At 39.4% G+C, this 15,530-nt stretch overlaps 1 protein-coding gene across 2 annotated transcripts in view; it reads right to left on the reverse strand.

The window, feature by feature from the left end:
• The window catches only part of ano8b (anoctamin 8b), a 44,109-nt gene that overhangs the window by 4,241 nt on the left and 24,338 nt on the right, over positions 1-15,530 (reverse strand). The window contains exons 3-19 of one of the 2 annotated variants that reach the window (XM_017304442.1): positions 15,258-15,390; positions 11,193-11,331; positions 10,324-10,420; positions 10,107-10,223; positions 9,470-9,597; positions 9,215-9,376; positions 8,979-9,131; positions 8,070-8,196; positions 7,927-7,982; positions 7,776-7,850; positions 4,903-5,150; positions 3,676-3,835; positions 3,418-3,603; positions 3,178-3,381; positions 1,244-1,435; positions 978-1,109; positions 73-183 (exon numbers count right to left, since the gene is read on the reverse strand). In XM_017304442.1, the coding sequence (XP_017159931.1) occupies positions 73-183; positions 978-1,109; positions 1,244-1,435; positions 3,178-3,381; positions 3,418-3,603; positions 3,676-3,835; positions 4,903-5,150; positions 7,776-7,850; positions 7,927-7,982; positions 8,070-8,196; positions 8,979-9,131; positions 9,215-9,376; positions 9,470-9,597; positions 10,107-10,223; positions 10,324-10,420; positions 11,193-11,331; positions 15,258-15,390 (2,420 nt within the window). Of the gene's footprint in view, positions 1-72; positions 184-977; positions 1,110-1,243; positions 1,436-3,177; positions 3,604-3,675; positions 3,836-4,902; positions 5,151-7,775; positions 7,851-7,926; positions 7,983-8,069; positions 8,197-8,978; positions 9,132-9,214; positions 9,377-9,469; positions 9,598-10,106; positions 10,224-10,323; positions 10,421-11,192; positions 11,332-15,257; positions 15,391-15,530 lie in introns of both variants that reach the window. The other variant, XM_008406554.2, reaches the window with a different exon arrangement.

Consider the following 15,530-nt stretch of genomic DNA (forward strand, 5'->3'; position numbering starts at 1 on the left):
AGTGCTGCAGTGAAGATGCCAGCTGGACCTCAACAACCCCAATGACTGCCAACAAATTGCTTCCTCCTTTACCTTAAAAGCCTCCCTTCGCTGGTAATCCAGTTTCGCCATCTCCTCCTTGACCCACGTAGGAATGTCAGGAATGGCCACATGGATGACGTACTTCAGGAGAATCGCAAAGTGCTGAAAGAAACACATTTAGAAGAAGWTTCCTGCAGTTAATGAACCATGTTTGAATTAGATACCAGAAAGGATGATAAAGCCTCAACATTTACTTCAGGTAATTTCTGCACCAAAACCTGTGGACTGTGAAAATGTCCTCCTGGTCACGCCTGACTTCCTAATCAGGCCAGGACGGAGCTGCAAGCTGTTCTTGTCTTTCAGATACAAGCAGCCGCAGCGAGCAGAGCTGACCGAGCTAAAACTAAAGAATCCTGACTGGAGTAGCAGCTTAGACATGTACAGAACTTATGAGAGCAATTTCATTATATTATGTATCAAAAGTAATAAGATTTTACAAATCTTTTCATTTTATATATAAAAACATCAAATAAAGTGTAATATGGACATTTAGGTAGATAAATTGGTAGAATTATTATATTAGGGTATAACACTATAGATTATTGATTAGTCCTTACAATCACTGTCAACAGGGATCAATAGCATCTTTAAAGTGGGAGTGTGATTTAGTTAAATGAAGCAACATCCAGGAAAAAACATTAAAAGATAGTTTCATACAAAAATGATTCTTAGTTATTTTAGCAATATTTATTTTTATATATATAAATATTAGATCCTATATATATATAAATCCTTTCAAGTCTTGACTTTTCTCTACCCACAATCAGGTTTCAACTACACCTTTGGAAATAACTGCATAAAATAATTAAAACATGCTTTAAARTCTTAATTAGGAATGTGCAAATTTTCTGTGCATTTATAAGAAGTAGCATTAAACTGTGTTTGCGCTTTGGTACCTCCAGGATGACAATAGAGATGATGGCCATCTCCGGACTGAGCCACGGGAAGAGCCGCTGCAGCTGACCGCACTGACCAATCAGGTAACAGTTCACTATGATGGCAATCAGGCCCATGGCTTCCATCGCCGTCTGAGAAGAAGTAATAAAAACCTCTGTCATGTTGTTTTTGTTTGCAAAAATTTAAACTTTTATATAAAAATTTATACAATTTGCAAGTTAAAAAAATATTGTCATACTTTAACTCTGGACTGAATGAGGCTCACCTGCCACTGGCCAATGCTCTCCACTCGGACTCCGAAYGGCCTCTGCAGCCCAGTGCACAGCTTAAAGGCATCGCTGCGGATCTCGATGATGTTGTTGATGAGCGCACACATGGCGGCCAGAGGAAAGGCAGAGGAGAAGAGAACCACGTAGCCAAACTGGACAAACATCTCCTGGTAATCCTGGAAGGTGTCCTAAAAATCACGTGAAACATTCAYCTMTTTATTTACTATATACATAAAGTTCTTGGTGACAAAATTCTGAATATTTAGTGATGTTGATTAACTGTCTGTGCAGCTAAAATATGATTGTGTAATACATGAATGTATAATGAGCAAAAGTGTAAAAGTGTTGTTTTAGGAACCAAGCAAGAAAAATACATATATTTTTCTGTTGTAAGCTTTGTGTTYTTCTCTGTTTTCAAATCATTTTTCAGTATTTTGTTAAATTAACAATCGCTTAACATTTTTTCTCTTGTTCAATGCCTTCTGTCTGACYGGGACTACAGACAAAACTGAACCTAGACGACTAAATCGGACATAATTGCATGATGGACTGAAACACATGTTGTTTAATGTGCACTGTCCCTTTAAGACAGGTAAAATAAATAACAAATCAGAGTAAAAACTGCATTACTAACACACTGCTTTCCCACAAAAGAAATCTAGCATGTTGCACTAGTTTTCTGAGAACCATACTTTTTTCAGCCAGAAGGGGGCGTGCCAGTCAGACATGTGTTCATAAAGAGGTTTTCACATCCAACGCTAACACACCTGACTCAAATGAACAGTTAATGACCAGGTTTTTGCWAAACTTGCTGACATGCCGAGAGAGTAGCTGACCCGATTCAGGTGTGTTAGAGCAAAAGATACAGGACAAGTGAAACTCGAGCCTGGAGTTACTGTTATCAAATGTTTAATGAAGCTRTRATATATTTTTAATATCTTTACCTAATTTGACTTTTATAATGTTTTCTCTTAAYTAAAGCTGCAGTATGTAACTTTTAACATATTTGTTGAAACCGTCAAGATGAGACAGATAACCTGTGAAAAAAATCAAGCTCCTCTGCCTTCTGTAGTTTAGTGGTCATCTTCAGAAATACACCACTTCATTAGAAACAACCAATCAGAGCCAGAAGGAGGATCTTAGCGCTGTCAATCACTCTCATGAATGCAATGCTCACACCTGCTGTACCGCAGCTGGTTCACCACAACAAAGCCTGACAGGAATGCTAGACTAGTTAGCGTGGCCACTAATGAGAACAAATAAACGGTTGTAACAGTAAGTTGCTTCTCTGCCATTAGCACACCGAGCAGCACATGCAGGATGGTGATTGACAGCACTAAGRACCTCCTTCTGGATCTGATTGGTTGTTTGATGTATTTCTTCAGATATTAGCACTGGGAGGAGGTGGAGGAGCTGAAACTTTTCAGATKATCTGTCTCTTATTAAACTGTCACGACATGCTGACAATTTTTACAAATCTGTTTTAAAACATAATTTTTGTAAAAGTTACAAACTGCACATTTAGATATTCCTTTAATACATMATTACTTATGGTTTTGTTTGCTAACCAAGCTTGATCTGAATGATACATTTCCCTTTGTTGCTGTTGAATTGAATGAAAACCTAATTAATTCACACTACAGCTAAATTCTGTCCAAATCCGGTCCGCCATAACATTTTATGTGGCTCGATGCATAAATAGAACCGTAAAGATAGCAGGACTTAAATATTATTTTATCAATCAAATCAAAACAGCTTTTGCCTGTATGGTGTGAAAAAATGTTCAAAAGCTGAGACAGCTATTTATTAATATTTTAATAGTTTGTTAATAGGTTTTATGAATACTTTCTGCCACAACCGGTCCTTTGAAGAGACTTATAATCTCATATGGACCAAAATGAAGCTGAGTTTGTCAGCTGTACGTTCTTACAGGGTAGGTCTGCATGCAGCTCTCCATCTCAGCCTGAGTCAGCGTTGTGCTCTCCATCTCCTCTGGAGGATCCATCCATGACTCCCGTTTGGTTTTAGGCTCTGTCCTCTCCACGCTCTGGCCTCTTCTTCTGTGACGCAGTGACGCGGCACCGTCTGAGGCAGACGGCGGCGGGGCGGAGCTGCCTGCAGCGGCTGCAGCGGCTGCAGCGGCTGCAGCGGCTGCAGCGGCTGCAGCGGCAGCACTGAGCCCCTCGGCGCTTCCCCCTCCCGGGTCCTTCACATCATGGATTCCATTATCGTCGTCGTCGTCACACATTTCAAACACAGAGGCCGGGTCCATTCCTTTCTCCACCATGGTGGGGCTCCCTTCCTCCAGGAAGCTGTTTTCTATGGGGGCTCCACCACAGGCCGGCCTTCTGTCCACCTTCAACACAACAGYTGTTGTTATTTTTACTCTCACAAAAAGCTAAAGTTCATCTGACGCTCCGCTTTGTACCTTCTCTATAAAGCTGACTTTCCTCAGCTTCAGGCCGCAGTCTATCATGTTCTCCTCCTCCGTCTCTCCTTCGCTGAACCTCCCGCTGTCAGCCTCGTCCCGCTCTCCTCCCTCCTCCTCGTCAGGCACTCCACAGCCGCCGTTCAAACACTTCTTCTCCCTGCGAGGAGTTAAATGAGTGGTTATGTGTCGGGCAAGCTGAGAGTGTAAGCAGCTCGCTGGAGCTATTCTCTAAACGTCTGACAGGAWTGAATCATAACAGCAAGCGGCACAATGGCGGAGGAAGATGGAGTGAACCCGAGMAGATGTGAGAGTAAATGATTAGTGTCAGTTACTCATCTGCACACTATCGTTTCATTTAAAACATGGGGGTCCAAAGTGTGGCATGAGGGCCATTTTACGGCCCATGGCTGCAATTCAGGAATAATACAAATTTAAAAACATGTTCATTTACACTCACATGTGAAAATGGCTGCAAATAGATGTGCAATTGTACAACTGGACATCTTTAAAAAGCAGAAGCAGAGCCTCCTGCACAACCAACAAGAATGTAGCAAGTGGTTCCAGGATGGTAAGTCAACAACAAAGCACTTTTCTTTTCCAGCAGCCATTGCATAGCGCATAAAGCGGAAAACCTGCTGACTAAATGTGCTGGAGCTACGTTTCAGTTACTAGGTAACGGGCTGGACTTCACTGGGGTTGCTAGGAGATTTGTGGTTTTACATTATGGAGATTTTTTAAATGGCTCACTTTCCAGACACCAAAAAATACAAAAGTATTGCCAAAACGCGGTTGGATGTTTCTTTTAGCACTTGGGCTGTTTTTAGAAGCAGCTGAGACATTAATGGAAATACAAAAACTTGCAAATTATGAATTTCGCCTAGTACATCCCCTTTAAAATATAAAATACTCATCTTTATACTTTTTGCATTCTTTTGTAAGGCTGGCTCCATTCACAAAGTTACCTAAATCCTGCTTTTATTCCTCTGAAGTGACTACGGTTTTGCTATTTATTTTTCAATAAACACCTGACATATTTATTTTAACAAAACAAATCTCCAAAACCCTTCTAAGTTTTGGCTCTATAATAGTTTACACATATCTTGTCCACAAAAAAATTGCCCACAAATTTTTTGGCCCTCAAGACCTTTTGACTTGACAATTTTAACCCATGTGACAAATGGTTTGGACACGCCTGATCTARAAGCGAACTTCGATGGAGCTGACCTTCGTTCTGGATTCCCCACTCCAGGTCTCGTGCCCCTCAGTCCGGGTCCAGGCACAGTCGAGTCCGTTGGCGAGGCCTGGACCTTCCCGGCCGCCAGCCGGGCGTATTTGAGCAACACGGAGAGCAGCAGGTCCCACACGGCTCTCAGCGACAGCTCCCCCAGCTTGTGGCGCTCGTACAGGTAAGGCTGCAGAACCTCCTTCACGTTCTGAAGGAACTGGCGGATGATGAGCAGAGTGGCCAACATCTGGCAGGAAGAGGGAGAAAGTTTGTTTTTTTTTACCAAGAGAGGAAAGCAGAAAACAAAAGGAGTTTTTAAGGTGTCAGATAAAGGCAAAAGCTTTAGAAGAAAGAGCAGGATACCACCATGAGGGAAATTCACCAAATCTAAAATCAATCAAAAGACAAACCATAGCAAGAAGAGAAAATGTACAGCATCAAAAAGGTTTACATACATTGATCAGCTTGAACGCCATTCATTTTTTGTGTTTAATTAAGCACTTAAGTTGGTCATAAAACAAGAAACTTGTTTGATGTTTTCATTTTTGCAAAACAAAACATTTGTAGTTGCAACTTATTTGCAACAGAAAACGTTTCTTTGTTCCATAATCTCAGCAATAAAACCTCAAGAAGTTAAAAAAATGTAGCCAGATGAAGAATCATTAACATGGAGGACCACAATGGGGCCCACCGGGGTCAGAGGGGTGGGAGATATGGACTTAGAATATTATCACAATATTTTGTGGTACAATTGTGATAATGATTAAAAAAATTACAATGTAGCTGTGAATGAATTTACAGCTATATTGTAGCTGTAAATGCTGTAAATCTTCAATTTATTTCACTAAATTGAAGATATGGTGAATGCATTTAATCATATTTTAAAATATAATGATATTTGTTGATACTGTTACAATWTTCTCCAGACGATGGAGGACATTTTTTAAGTAATATTTCAGATAATGCTGTCGTTTTGAGGAGGTTTTGTTCAACATTAATTTGAATTAATGAAGAAAGTCAGAATTTAAAACTATGAGAATTTTTTTTTACAACAATTGATAAATGATACAATAAATGCTCACTCCTACTCGGACGTTGTCTGAAAACCAGATGGTCCACAAATCACAAAAGGTTTTGTGTTAAACGTGTATAAAAATCTAAATTGCATTAAATCTCTGGGAAGGAAACAGGATCCATTGGTCTTATGAACCGCAAGGGATCCACATACAWATATTAGTAGGAGACCGGTAAATCTTGCAAAAATACTACTAAAACTGCACTAGTAATACCATAATTGTTTTACTTATTCTGGAAAATATATGTAAACAGAAATGCTTACATAGACAAAGGCTCACACTGTATGTATGGTAACATTTTTAAGGCTGGTGCAAAGGACAGCAGACTAAAACAAACTAGGCCTCAATAAATTCCTGACAGAACTTGGAAACAATGTCCTCATCCAGTTTCTAGGAAACTRAGGAAAGGAGCTTTTGTCCTTCTGTTCATACCAGCTGAAACAGCCAGCGCAAACACCAGCGAGTCGCAAACAGAGTTTAASAAAAGAGCTGACTAAAGATTTTCAGATATATTGTTTTTACTAAGAAGCTTTCTGTTTAATTTTAGTCACAATAAATTATATCTTCAGCTTATTTCACTTTCTGCTTACTGWGTGTTGGGCATGAACTTCTTAAGTGAGTTTAGCTCAACAAATATTGGAATGAAGTTGATTGTAGAGGCAGGAACAAGGAAAACTATTACCAATCCAGCTAAGGAAGCAACAGGATGTGCAGACTGTCAGGCGTTGCAAAAATAAAAGCAGCAAAAATGCAAATGAAAATGACAGAAAGGAAAGACCAAATGTCCCAAAGGCCGTCACAAATTTGGAAACAAAGTGGGAAACATCTTCATACAATAACCTCAAAGAAGAAAATCAAAAAGGTGTAATGCTACAAGATGCAAGAAACGATGATGGCAAGTTTGTACTTTTGTTCCTAAAGCTACAAAGAAACAGAAGCTTAAAGTACAAGAATACAGGAAAACGTCCAAAACATAAAGCAACACTGAGATATYGGCTGGAGCTGACCAACCAATCAGAAATCCTATCATATTTCTGACTAGTGAACACTAGTGACACAAACAACAAAATGTCTTTAGTGTGGACACTGTTACTGAGTAGAGAAGCTACAGTTAACCCAAAATTATYTATACCTCTAGAAGGTTTAGATTTAGAAGGAAATGAGACAAGCTATTTAAAAGGAAAATGTATTTCCTCAGACATCCTCAATGTCTCAGTTCAGTCAGRGTGCAAGAGAGCAAGACTTTAATCAGATAACAGGAAGGGTGAATAGATTATCGATAGGTTTAAGGGGCCTCAGCGATATGTATCTGCCATCTTCAGTAAAAAGATACAAAAACTGTAGTTTGTCAACCAGGCGCATATTTGAAATCGTTGCATCTTTAGCAATAAAGTTTCCCCGCACCAACAGACAAACCAGAACAAAGCAGAGGTGACAGAGTGAGATAAAGTGGACCTTCAGTCCCTCCAGGAGTCAACAGGAGTCATACTTTAGACTTGAGCAAAGCCCTGAAGAACCAGGGCACTGAGACCACAACCATCTGGATCTTGAAGAGGATGTAAGGCAGCAGATTTTCCCGGACCTGCCGCTGCAGACTTCGTAACAGAGACAACACCAGCAGCATCTTCCGCACACAGACAAACATGGATGGATGGATGGATGGATGGATGGATAAATGGGCGTGGATATCAATGCGAGGAGACAGACACAGCAAAGCATTTAGGGGATAAAATGATGCTAGCGCACGCTGTGTAAGCCTGTGCAATGCTTGAAGCGAWTATAMGGTCGTTTCCTACCTCCTTCAGACGCTCCATGTCTTTGAGGTAGAATCCAATGTAAAAAAGGCTGAGATAAGAATTTACAAACTGAAACTGCAAGAAAAACAAAAGGAAGGTGAGAACAACTGATTAAATACTACATGGAAAAATTAGACAGATAATTACTCACAAGAACCATTTTGATGATGAGATTTTTCTCATAGGCACTCTGGAGTCTGTAGTTTTCTACAGAATGGAGGAGCAGAATGTGTTAGGCTCAGGAAACATCAATAAAGCTGATTGTATTGTGTTGACCAGAAGCTGGACTCTCACCCATGTCGTTGAGCCAGCAGGCGATTTTCCTGTACACCTCGTCACATGCACTCACAGTGATAGCAAGCATTATTTTAGGGATAAAGCGAGCCAGCCGCGGCATTTCCTTGATCCCCATCACAAACTCCTGCAGCAAAAGACATAATTGTTTGATAAATAACTAAACATGTGTGTCAGACTAAACTAGTAGAGCTAGCTTAGTTTCGGTCAAGATGATTTGAGGTGCATGTACAAATGCATCACAAAAAATTCTAATATCAATGAATTTATTTTATTAATTTAATTTAAAAAGGGAAATTCATAGATTCACTACAAAAAGTCAGTAATCCCAGCAATTATTCATTTTACTTATGAGGAGATACAGCTTATGATGAACCAAACTCACTTTCTCAGAAAATCAAAATAAAACAATCAATAAAAAATAGTTTAATTAGAGAAACACTGTCATAATTAAAATTATGTTTGTGAATTGTATAACGTATCATGTTTTACACTGGATTCATTCATTTACATTACAATTCATTGAGCTGTTCTTGTATTCTGCAGGTTAAACAGTCAGATTTTAGATTATTTTTGATAAGGGGAAATTAACCATGAAATAAGAAAATATTAGTTTAACGTATATCAACTTATAATTTTATTTAATGAACATCACTGACAATTATGTGATTAATTAAATATATAAATAGCTATAGATGAATTGTTTTCTCATCTTCCTACATTTTTAGTTAATGCTTACTTTATATCTAAAACATTGGCACGTTTGACGTTTAATACACTGCTGGACTACAGCAGCAATCTTCAAATTCAGCTACAAACCTACAGCTTGGTGAGCTGAGACCAAACATTTTCAATTCTTATCACACACCTGCTACATTTAAAATAGCAGGAAAGTAAAGAAAACCTGACCTGCAGCTCAAAGCAGATGAGCATGACGAGGAAGACGAAGCAGAGGCAGAGGATGCAGATGGGCAGGCTGACCAGCCACCTGAACACCCGCCTGCGCCACGGCGGGTAGTAAAACTCCTCACATCCCGTTATGGGGCTGCAGCGCTTCACTCCCTGCACACAGAGAGCATTAAACAACTCAAAACARCAGGGAGCCGTGGTGGAAACGGGGAGGAATAAAATCCAGCTCCCCTCACCCGAAACTGAGGCCGCGGCTCCTCCAGTGATTTGGAGGGCGTGTCCAGCGTTCCCCATTTGTACGCCAGCTCGGCTCCCCTCCTCTTCCACCGCTCCAGGAACAGAGTGGCCCACACAACGTTGAACAGCGCAAACACCACGCAGCAGATGTCACGGCTCGTCTGGGAAACACAAACAGGCGCGTGTTTGTGGCAGCAAGCAGGCGGCGGTGTCTTCCCGTTAATAATTCAGGCCACCAAATGTTGTGTTCTCACCTGATCCGACTCTGTGAGCATCCACAGCACAAAGCCGATCACAGCAGGATACAACATGGAGGTGGTGTAGAAACCCAGCCAGGCGAAATACATCGCGATCTTCACCCCAAAGTAGTCACAGATGTCATCTGTAAATAATATGGAAAGAACGAGCTGAAAAATTAACTTAAAGGTTCATAATTCTGTTTATCCTGAACAGAATTATGCAAGCATGATTTTAGGGATTAAGCGAGCCAGCCGCAGTGTTTCCTTGATCCCCAACACAAACTCCTGCTATTTCTATTTCTATTTAAAATGTTAAGATTTTAAGCAAAAATCTTTTTTCATGGAGCGACTGATGGATGGATGGATGGATGGATGGATGGATGGATGGATGGATGGATGGATGGATGGATGGATGGATGGATGGATGGATGGATGGATGGATGGATNTGGATGGATGGATGGATGGATGGATGGATGGATGGTTGGTTGGTTGGTTGGTTGGTTGGTTGGTTGGTTGGTTGGTTGGTTGGATGGTTAGATCTATGGTTAGATGTATGGTTGGATGGATGGTTGGATGTATGGTTGGATGTGTGGTTGGTTGGGTGGTTGGTTGGATGGTTGGATGTATGGTTGGATGGGTGGACCTGCTGACCTAGCGGCTGCTTCTCGCAGACTGCCTGGACCCAGGACTTCATCAGCTGGTTGAGGATCCTCTGCTCATGGAGAGGAAAGATCTGCTGGATCACTCCTCTGGCTCTCAGCTCTGGGACTGCAGAGAGGCGGTTACAGACCGTTAAAGACAGCAGCAAACATAAACCAAACAAAAAAAAACCCAAATAACCCTAAACCCACTAATAGCTTCAGCTTACTGATTGGCTGGCCCTCCAGGAAGATAATATTATGAAGAACCTCGCCCTGCTTGGCACGTAGATTGTCCATCCAGTATTTGATGATGGTTTGTCTTTCCTGCAACAAGAGAGATACACATGAATGCATGAACTCCCTTCACACATGTGTGTAACTTAAAAGTTAATTTTATATTGTTTTTTTGCTTTTTCAAAAAACCAGAAACAGAAGTCCCCTCTTGGCAGGTTAGGCTGATGGTACCCTGTTGGTAACATTGGTGTTTGTTTGTAATATCTCGTGGGGACCATTTATGATGTGGGGACCCATTGATCCTTGTGGGGAGCGAAGGGGAAACACTGTTTTTGGGTCAGGGGTTAGATTTAAGACTAATCAAATATTTTCAAATAAATTGGAAATAATCAGAACTAAGTGAAAAAGTGAAAAACCATCAAGCTATTTATACAACTTAGCAAAGATCACCTAGTGCACAAAAATGAAAAAAAAAATGAAAACAGAGCGACAACAAAAGCTGCAGTTCATTATTAAACAAGGATTCTTTGCAATTTATACAGTTCTTTTAAGACTTGACATAAAATCCGTATTTCAGTGACATGCATCACAAAGAAAGAGACTGAAAAAGTTAGATCGACATGTCGTTTTCACCACTTCTCATGATTTAGGACTAAGGTGTGAATTGAGTTTTGGGCAGGTTTAGGGTTAGGTATGTGATGGTTAGGGTTAAGGGTCAGGTTTAGGCTGTAGAAATGAATGAAAGTCAACAGAAGGTCCCTGCAAAGATAGCCACGCAAACGTGTGTGCGTGTGTGTGTGTGTGTGCGTGCATGCATGCGAAAAAGAGTGAGAGATAAAAAGAGAGAGGGGTGCAGACTGACCTGTGAAGTGAAGAAACACAGCTCACTCTCAATGTTCTCGTAGATGTAATCCTCTTCACAGGAGAAGCTCCGTGCTCCTCCACCAAACTCTGGCTTCACCCCCTTCCTCAGGCCCATCTCCTCTGCACCTCGCAGCAAACTGCAACAACATGAATGCAGTTTTATTCCCTCATTTTTGTTTCAGATCTGTGGTGTGACTCGTCATTTTCATCTCAATCTGCTCCTTTTGTTACTGATTGCCTGCACATCCCAGAACTCACACGCTGAAATGACCCTCAAGCTTTTGCATTCTGCTGCAACAAAACATGTAGGCGGAGGGAGCAGTACTACAAGTGATCTCATAGTAACAGCAAAGCAGAAGTGTTTCCTTCCCTTCTGAAAAAAAACCTATTATTTCAGCTATTTAGGTCAAATTTGACCAACAAAATACTGTCAGAAAATGGATTGTTTTCACCAAGAACCCTTTGATACTACACTAAGACTCCATCCATAACATAAAATATCATCTTGAACTAGGACTGGGCAAAATGGATTTAGGATTTTATCACATTATATTGTAGTATTATTGTGAAAGCAATAACAATTATGATGATTAATTACTTCTTTTTTAGGTGCAGTCATTGCGCCACAAACACAAAAACTACCCTTGAAAAACATTCCTACTTAAAGTAAGCTTCTTCAGGATGCCACTTATTTAAAGAAATGCGATTTGTATCACTAATCTCCACATGGCGGCTTTATTAAAACTTTATTTTTGAATTTGTTGATTTTTTTGATGCTCTTGTGAAAAACATGGGGGGAAATAGTAAAAATAACATTTTAGTCCGTTGTGTTTTACTTTTAAATGCATTGTGGCAACAATAAATCAAATTTCTTATAATGACTAGAAACGTTTCATAGTAAATGATAAATAAATGCCCACCCCTATGCTGAGATTAAGAGTTTCCCAGATGTTTCAAACATTTGCAAAGGTTCTGAGGTAAAATTGTGTTGCTTTCAGGCAGCTTGTTTTAAGTCAGTTAATCCATAATATTGATGAAAATGTGAGATGGTTGCCCTTATAACAAGACATTTTTCCCATGTTATAAGTGAAACTATCTGCCAGTAAAACGAGCACTTTTTAAAATTGATATTAAGGAATTTTAATTAACTTAAAACAAGCACGTATGGCTCTTTTAAAAGTTATTTGTAAGCTTGTTCTGTCTTATATCAAATGTACTAATATATTTGCACTAGAAATTAGACCAAAAATATTTGGTAAGGACCAGATATGCATACTCTGCTAACAAGCCACCATAATCTCAACACAGTTAAACAGAGAATATAAAATGACAGAAAACTCCATTCTTTATTCAATGTATCCTTGTTCTGGCAGATTGTGCATGTGGTGGTGGTGTAGTTTCTCTCTAGTGGGACAGTCAGAGCAAAATAATTGAGATAGCTGAATTCTGTTGTCATCAAACATGAGTAACGGTTTTGCCCATTCCTGTATTTATTCAGGTTTATATGTAAATTTTAGTTATATTATTAAATCCTTTCAATAAGTCAAGTGGAAACAGTGACAATAGGGACAATGCAAAAGCAATAGAGATTACTTCTTTCTTTAAGCCCCTTGATCTAAACCCCTGCTCCTCATTTTTTCTGTTCATGCACATTTTCTATCTGCTTTCCTCTCAGTCGAGTTTTCAAATTCTATCAGTCTTAACCTCTTGTTTGCCTTCCATACTTCTTGCATCCCTTCTTTATGTCCTTGCTAAAGGCGTTATGATGAAATTGCACTGCTAATAAATCATGACTCTCCCTCCTTTCCCCTGGAGGTTTTCAGCTTCCATTGCTCTCCTCTGTATATTTATACATTATATATATTCTTTATGCAAGCAAATGGGAGTACAGCTTAGGTGGGCTTGTAACATCCATCTATCATGCAACTGCATGTAGTTGCAGGGGCGGTACAATAAAGTACAGTCAGCGCCATGATGGATGGCAATGAAAATGTAAGGTGCAAGCTGCTGTATCACTGCAGAATGTTGTGAACTGAGCTTATCTATCGCAATAAAAAGGCTCTATCTACTTAAACTAAATGTTTAGTACACTTTAAGGTTCATTCAGAACATAAAGCACCAGTCATAGCCAGGAAACTAAATTAGATGCTCTCTTATCATTTCATCTAGACGTTTTACCCTCTGTCCTCTGGTGCAGATAGACCTGGATTGAGTTAAAGGCAAATTGTGCACAAAGATAACCTTGTAAAGGAGCAGAACTCTGCTGAGGAAGGCCGTTGATGCTAAAGCGTATGCTAATTTAACAAATGCCTATCAGACATAAAATATGTAGTAATAAATCTCAGCAGAACTGGGCAGCTTGCTGTAAAATGCACAGTCAGAACAGAGGAATGGGTAATAAATGCTGTGTCAGGGAAGAGTAACATGATTTTTCTGTCGTACAAAGTCACAGAGCAGGAGGAAAAAGACGTGTTTTAAATTAATGTTAATGTTTTAAATTAAAGGATTATTTTATAAAACATAAAATAATAAAAGCCCTGTAGAGCATTGTTAGCAACAATTTAAATCCTGAGAAGTTAAATATTATTCATACCTCTATACTGTACCATCCGTCCATCAACAGTCTGTATTTGTATCTTTGGATGTTCCTAAGTGTTGCTATTTGAAAAGTAAAATGACCTTTCCGGGATGTTTGACCTCCTGACCCAATTCCTTTAAGAGTGCATTAGTTAAATTTAAAAGCAAGGCTGGCTAGTAAACCAGTAGCTTCTTTTTGCTACAAATCTCTGTTGACCGCTAAAACCTGAAACTGGGTTTTCATCCTGATGAAGTGCAAACACTGAACCAATCAGAAGATGCATTTCCTGCCACAGTTTAACCCACTCACAGCATATGTCAGCATAATCCTCAACCAAGGCGGTTTTCCACTCTTATGTTATATTTAAATTCAAACCTTGAGCTATCAAGAGAGGAGAGGCCTCAAAGAGCTGCCATCTAAACAAATTAAGTCTAGAATGAAAGTGACTGAATTCTTCTACAACTTTCCTGGAAACAGGAACAATGAGACTCTGCAGTATAAAGCCGAGACAGTGTAAATACAGTTCAAACCACTTTACAGGACTTGAATTAAAGCTGCAGCCAGAAGCAGCTGAATGCACCAAACATCTTGGCAGTTTCACTAATGATTCATCACCTCTAAATGCTGCTTTGCCAACTGTAGCAGCAGCTCAATGTGAAGCCATTAAAAAGAAGTTTCCATTTCCCACCCGCACAGAGCAGCAAAGATAGTTTTACATTTTAGCAGGAATTGTCTACAATAACTGCATCTAGAGCTTCTGCAGACAGACGTCATATGTAGCATTATTCATAAGCCATTTGTGAATGGTTTTGTTTGATATTAATTTTGTTATGGAGGAAATTTAGATGAGTAGTTTCTTGTGTAAGTTCTGCAGAAGGTGAATTAGTGATTAATTCATAGTCACAGTTGAACCGCCGTTAGAGCAGGAGGTTGGAGCAGTCAATCTGATAACATCTACAGAAAGTTTGCATCGTCATTCTGCATGGAAAGGAAACATTTGCACTTAAAACTTTCAAAGAAATCCACAGATCTATCTTTTTGTTTTTTAAGAGTAAAACCTGAAATGTCCAGCACTGATCTCAACAAATACAAACAAATTATCACATTTGTTTTGTTTATTTTGCAAAACCACCAATGAGAAGTAGTTAAAGGCATACATACATACGTTCATTACTGTTCAAGGCTTCATTTTGTTAAATTATCAGGAATTACTAGCTGGGTTAGCTAGGAACTGAATTACTTTAGCATCAGAAAACAAAACTAAGCTGTATTTTGTTACAGTCAAGGATCTACAATATCAGATGTAAAGAACCAATAAAATGCATTTCTTGCAGACAAATCAAACACCTCTAACATGTTTTTAGCCAAATAACATTTATAACATCATTGACTAATAATTCAAGAAATTAAAACTACTATAAATGCTTTAAAAAATACTATTTCATACTAAGACCTCCAAAGCTCTGTTCCTGGCAGGTTTCTTACTTTTCATACGTAGCGGTGATGAAGAATGCGTAGACTCTGGTGTGCTTATGATGCCGGATTTGGATGATGAGCTCTGGGATTCCTAGCCGGATGTGGTTCAGTAGCCATAGCAACGTGTGGTCATCTGTAGTGTCTGCGCCAAAAAAAGAAACACAAATGAATTTTTCCTGCATAAACAAGCAAGATCAACATTATTCATCCACAGTTAACATGTATCCCTTTGTCTGCTTATCCCTTTGTCTATATATTTATAGACAAAGGGATATATATATA

Source organism: Poecilia reticulata, linkage group LG4 (assembly GCF_000633615.1).
Source record: "Poecilia reticulata strain Guanapo linkage group LG4, Guppy_female_1.0+MT, whole genome shotgun sequence".
NCBI classification, from domain to species: domain Eukaryota; kingdom Metazoa; phylum Chordata; class Actinopteri; order Cyprinodontiformes; family Poeciliidae; genus Poecilia; species Poecilia reticulata.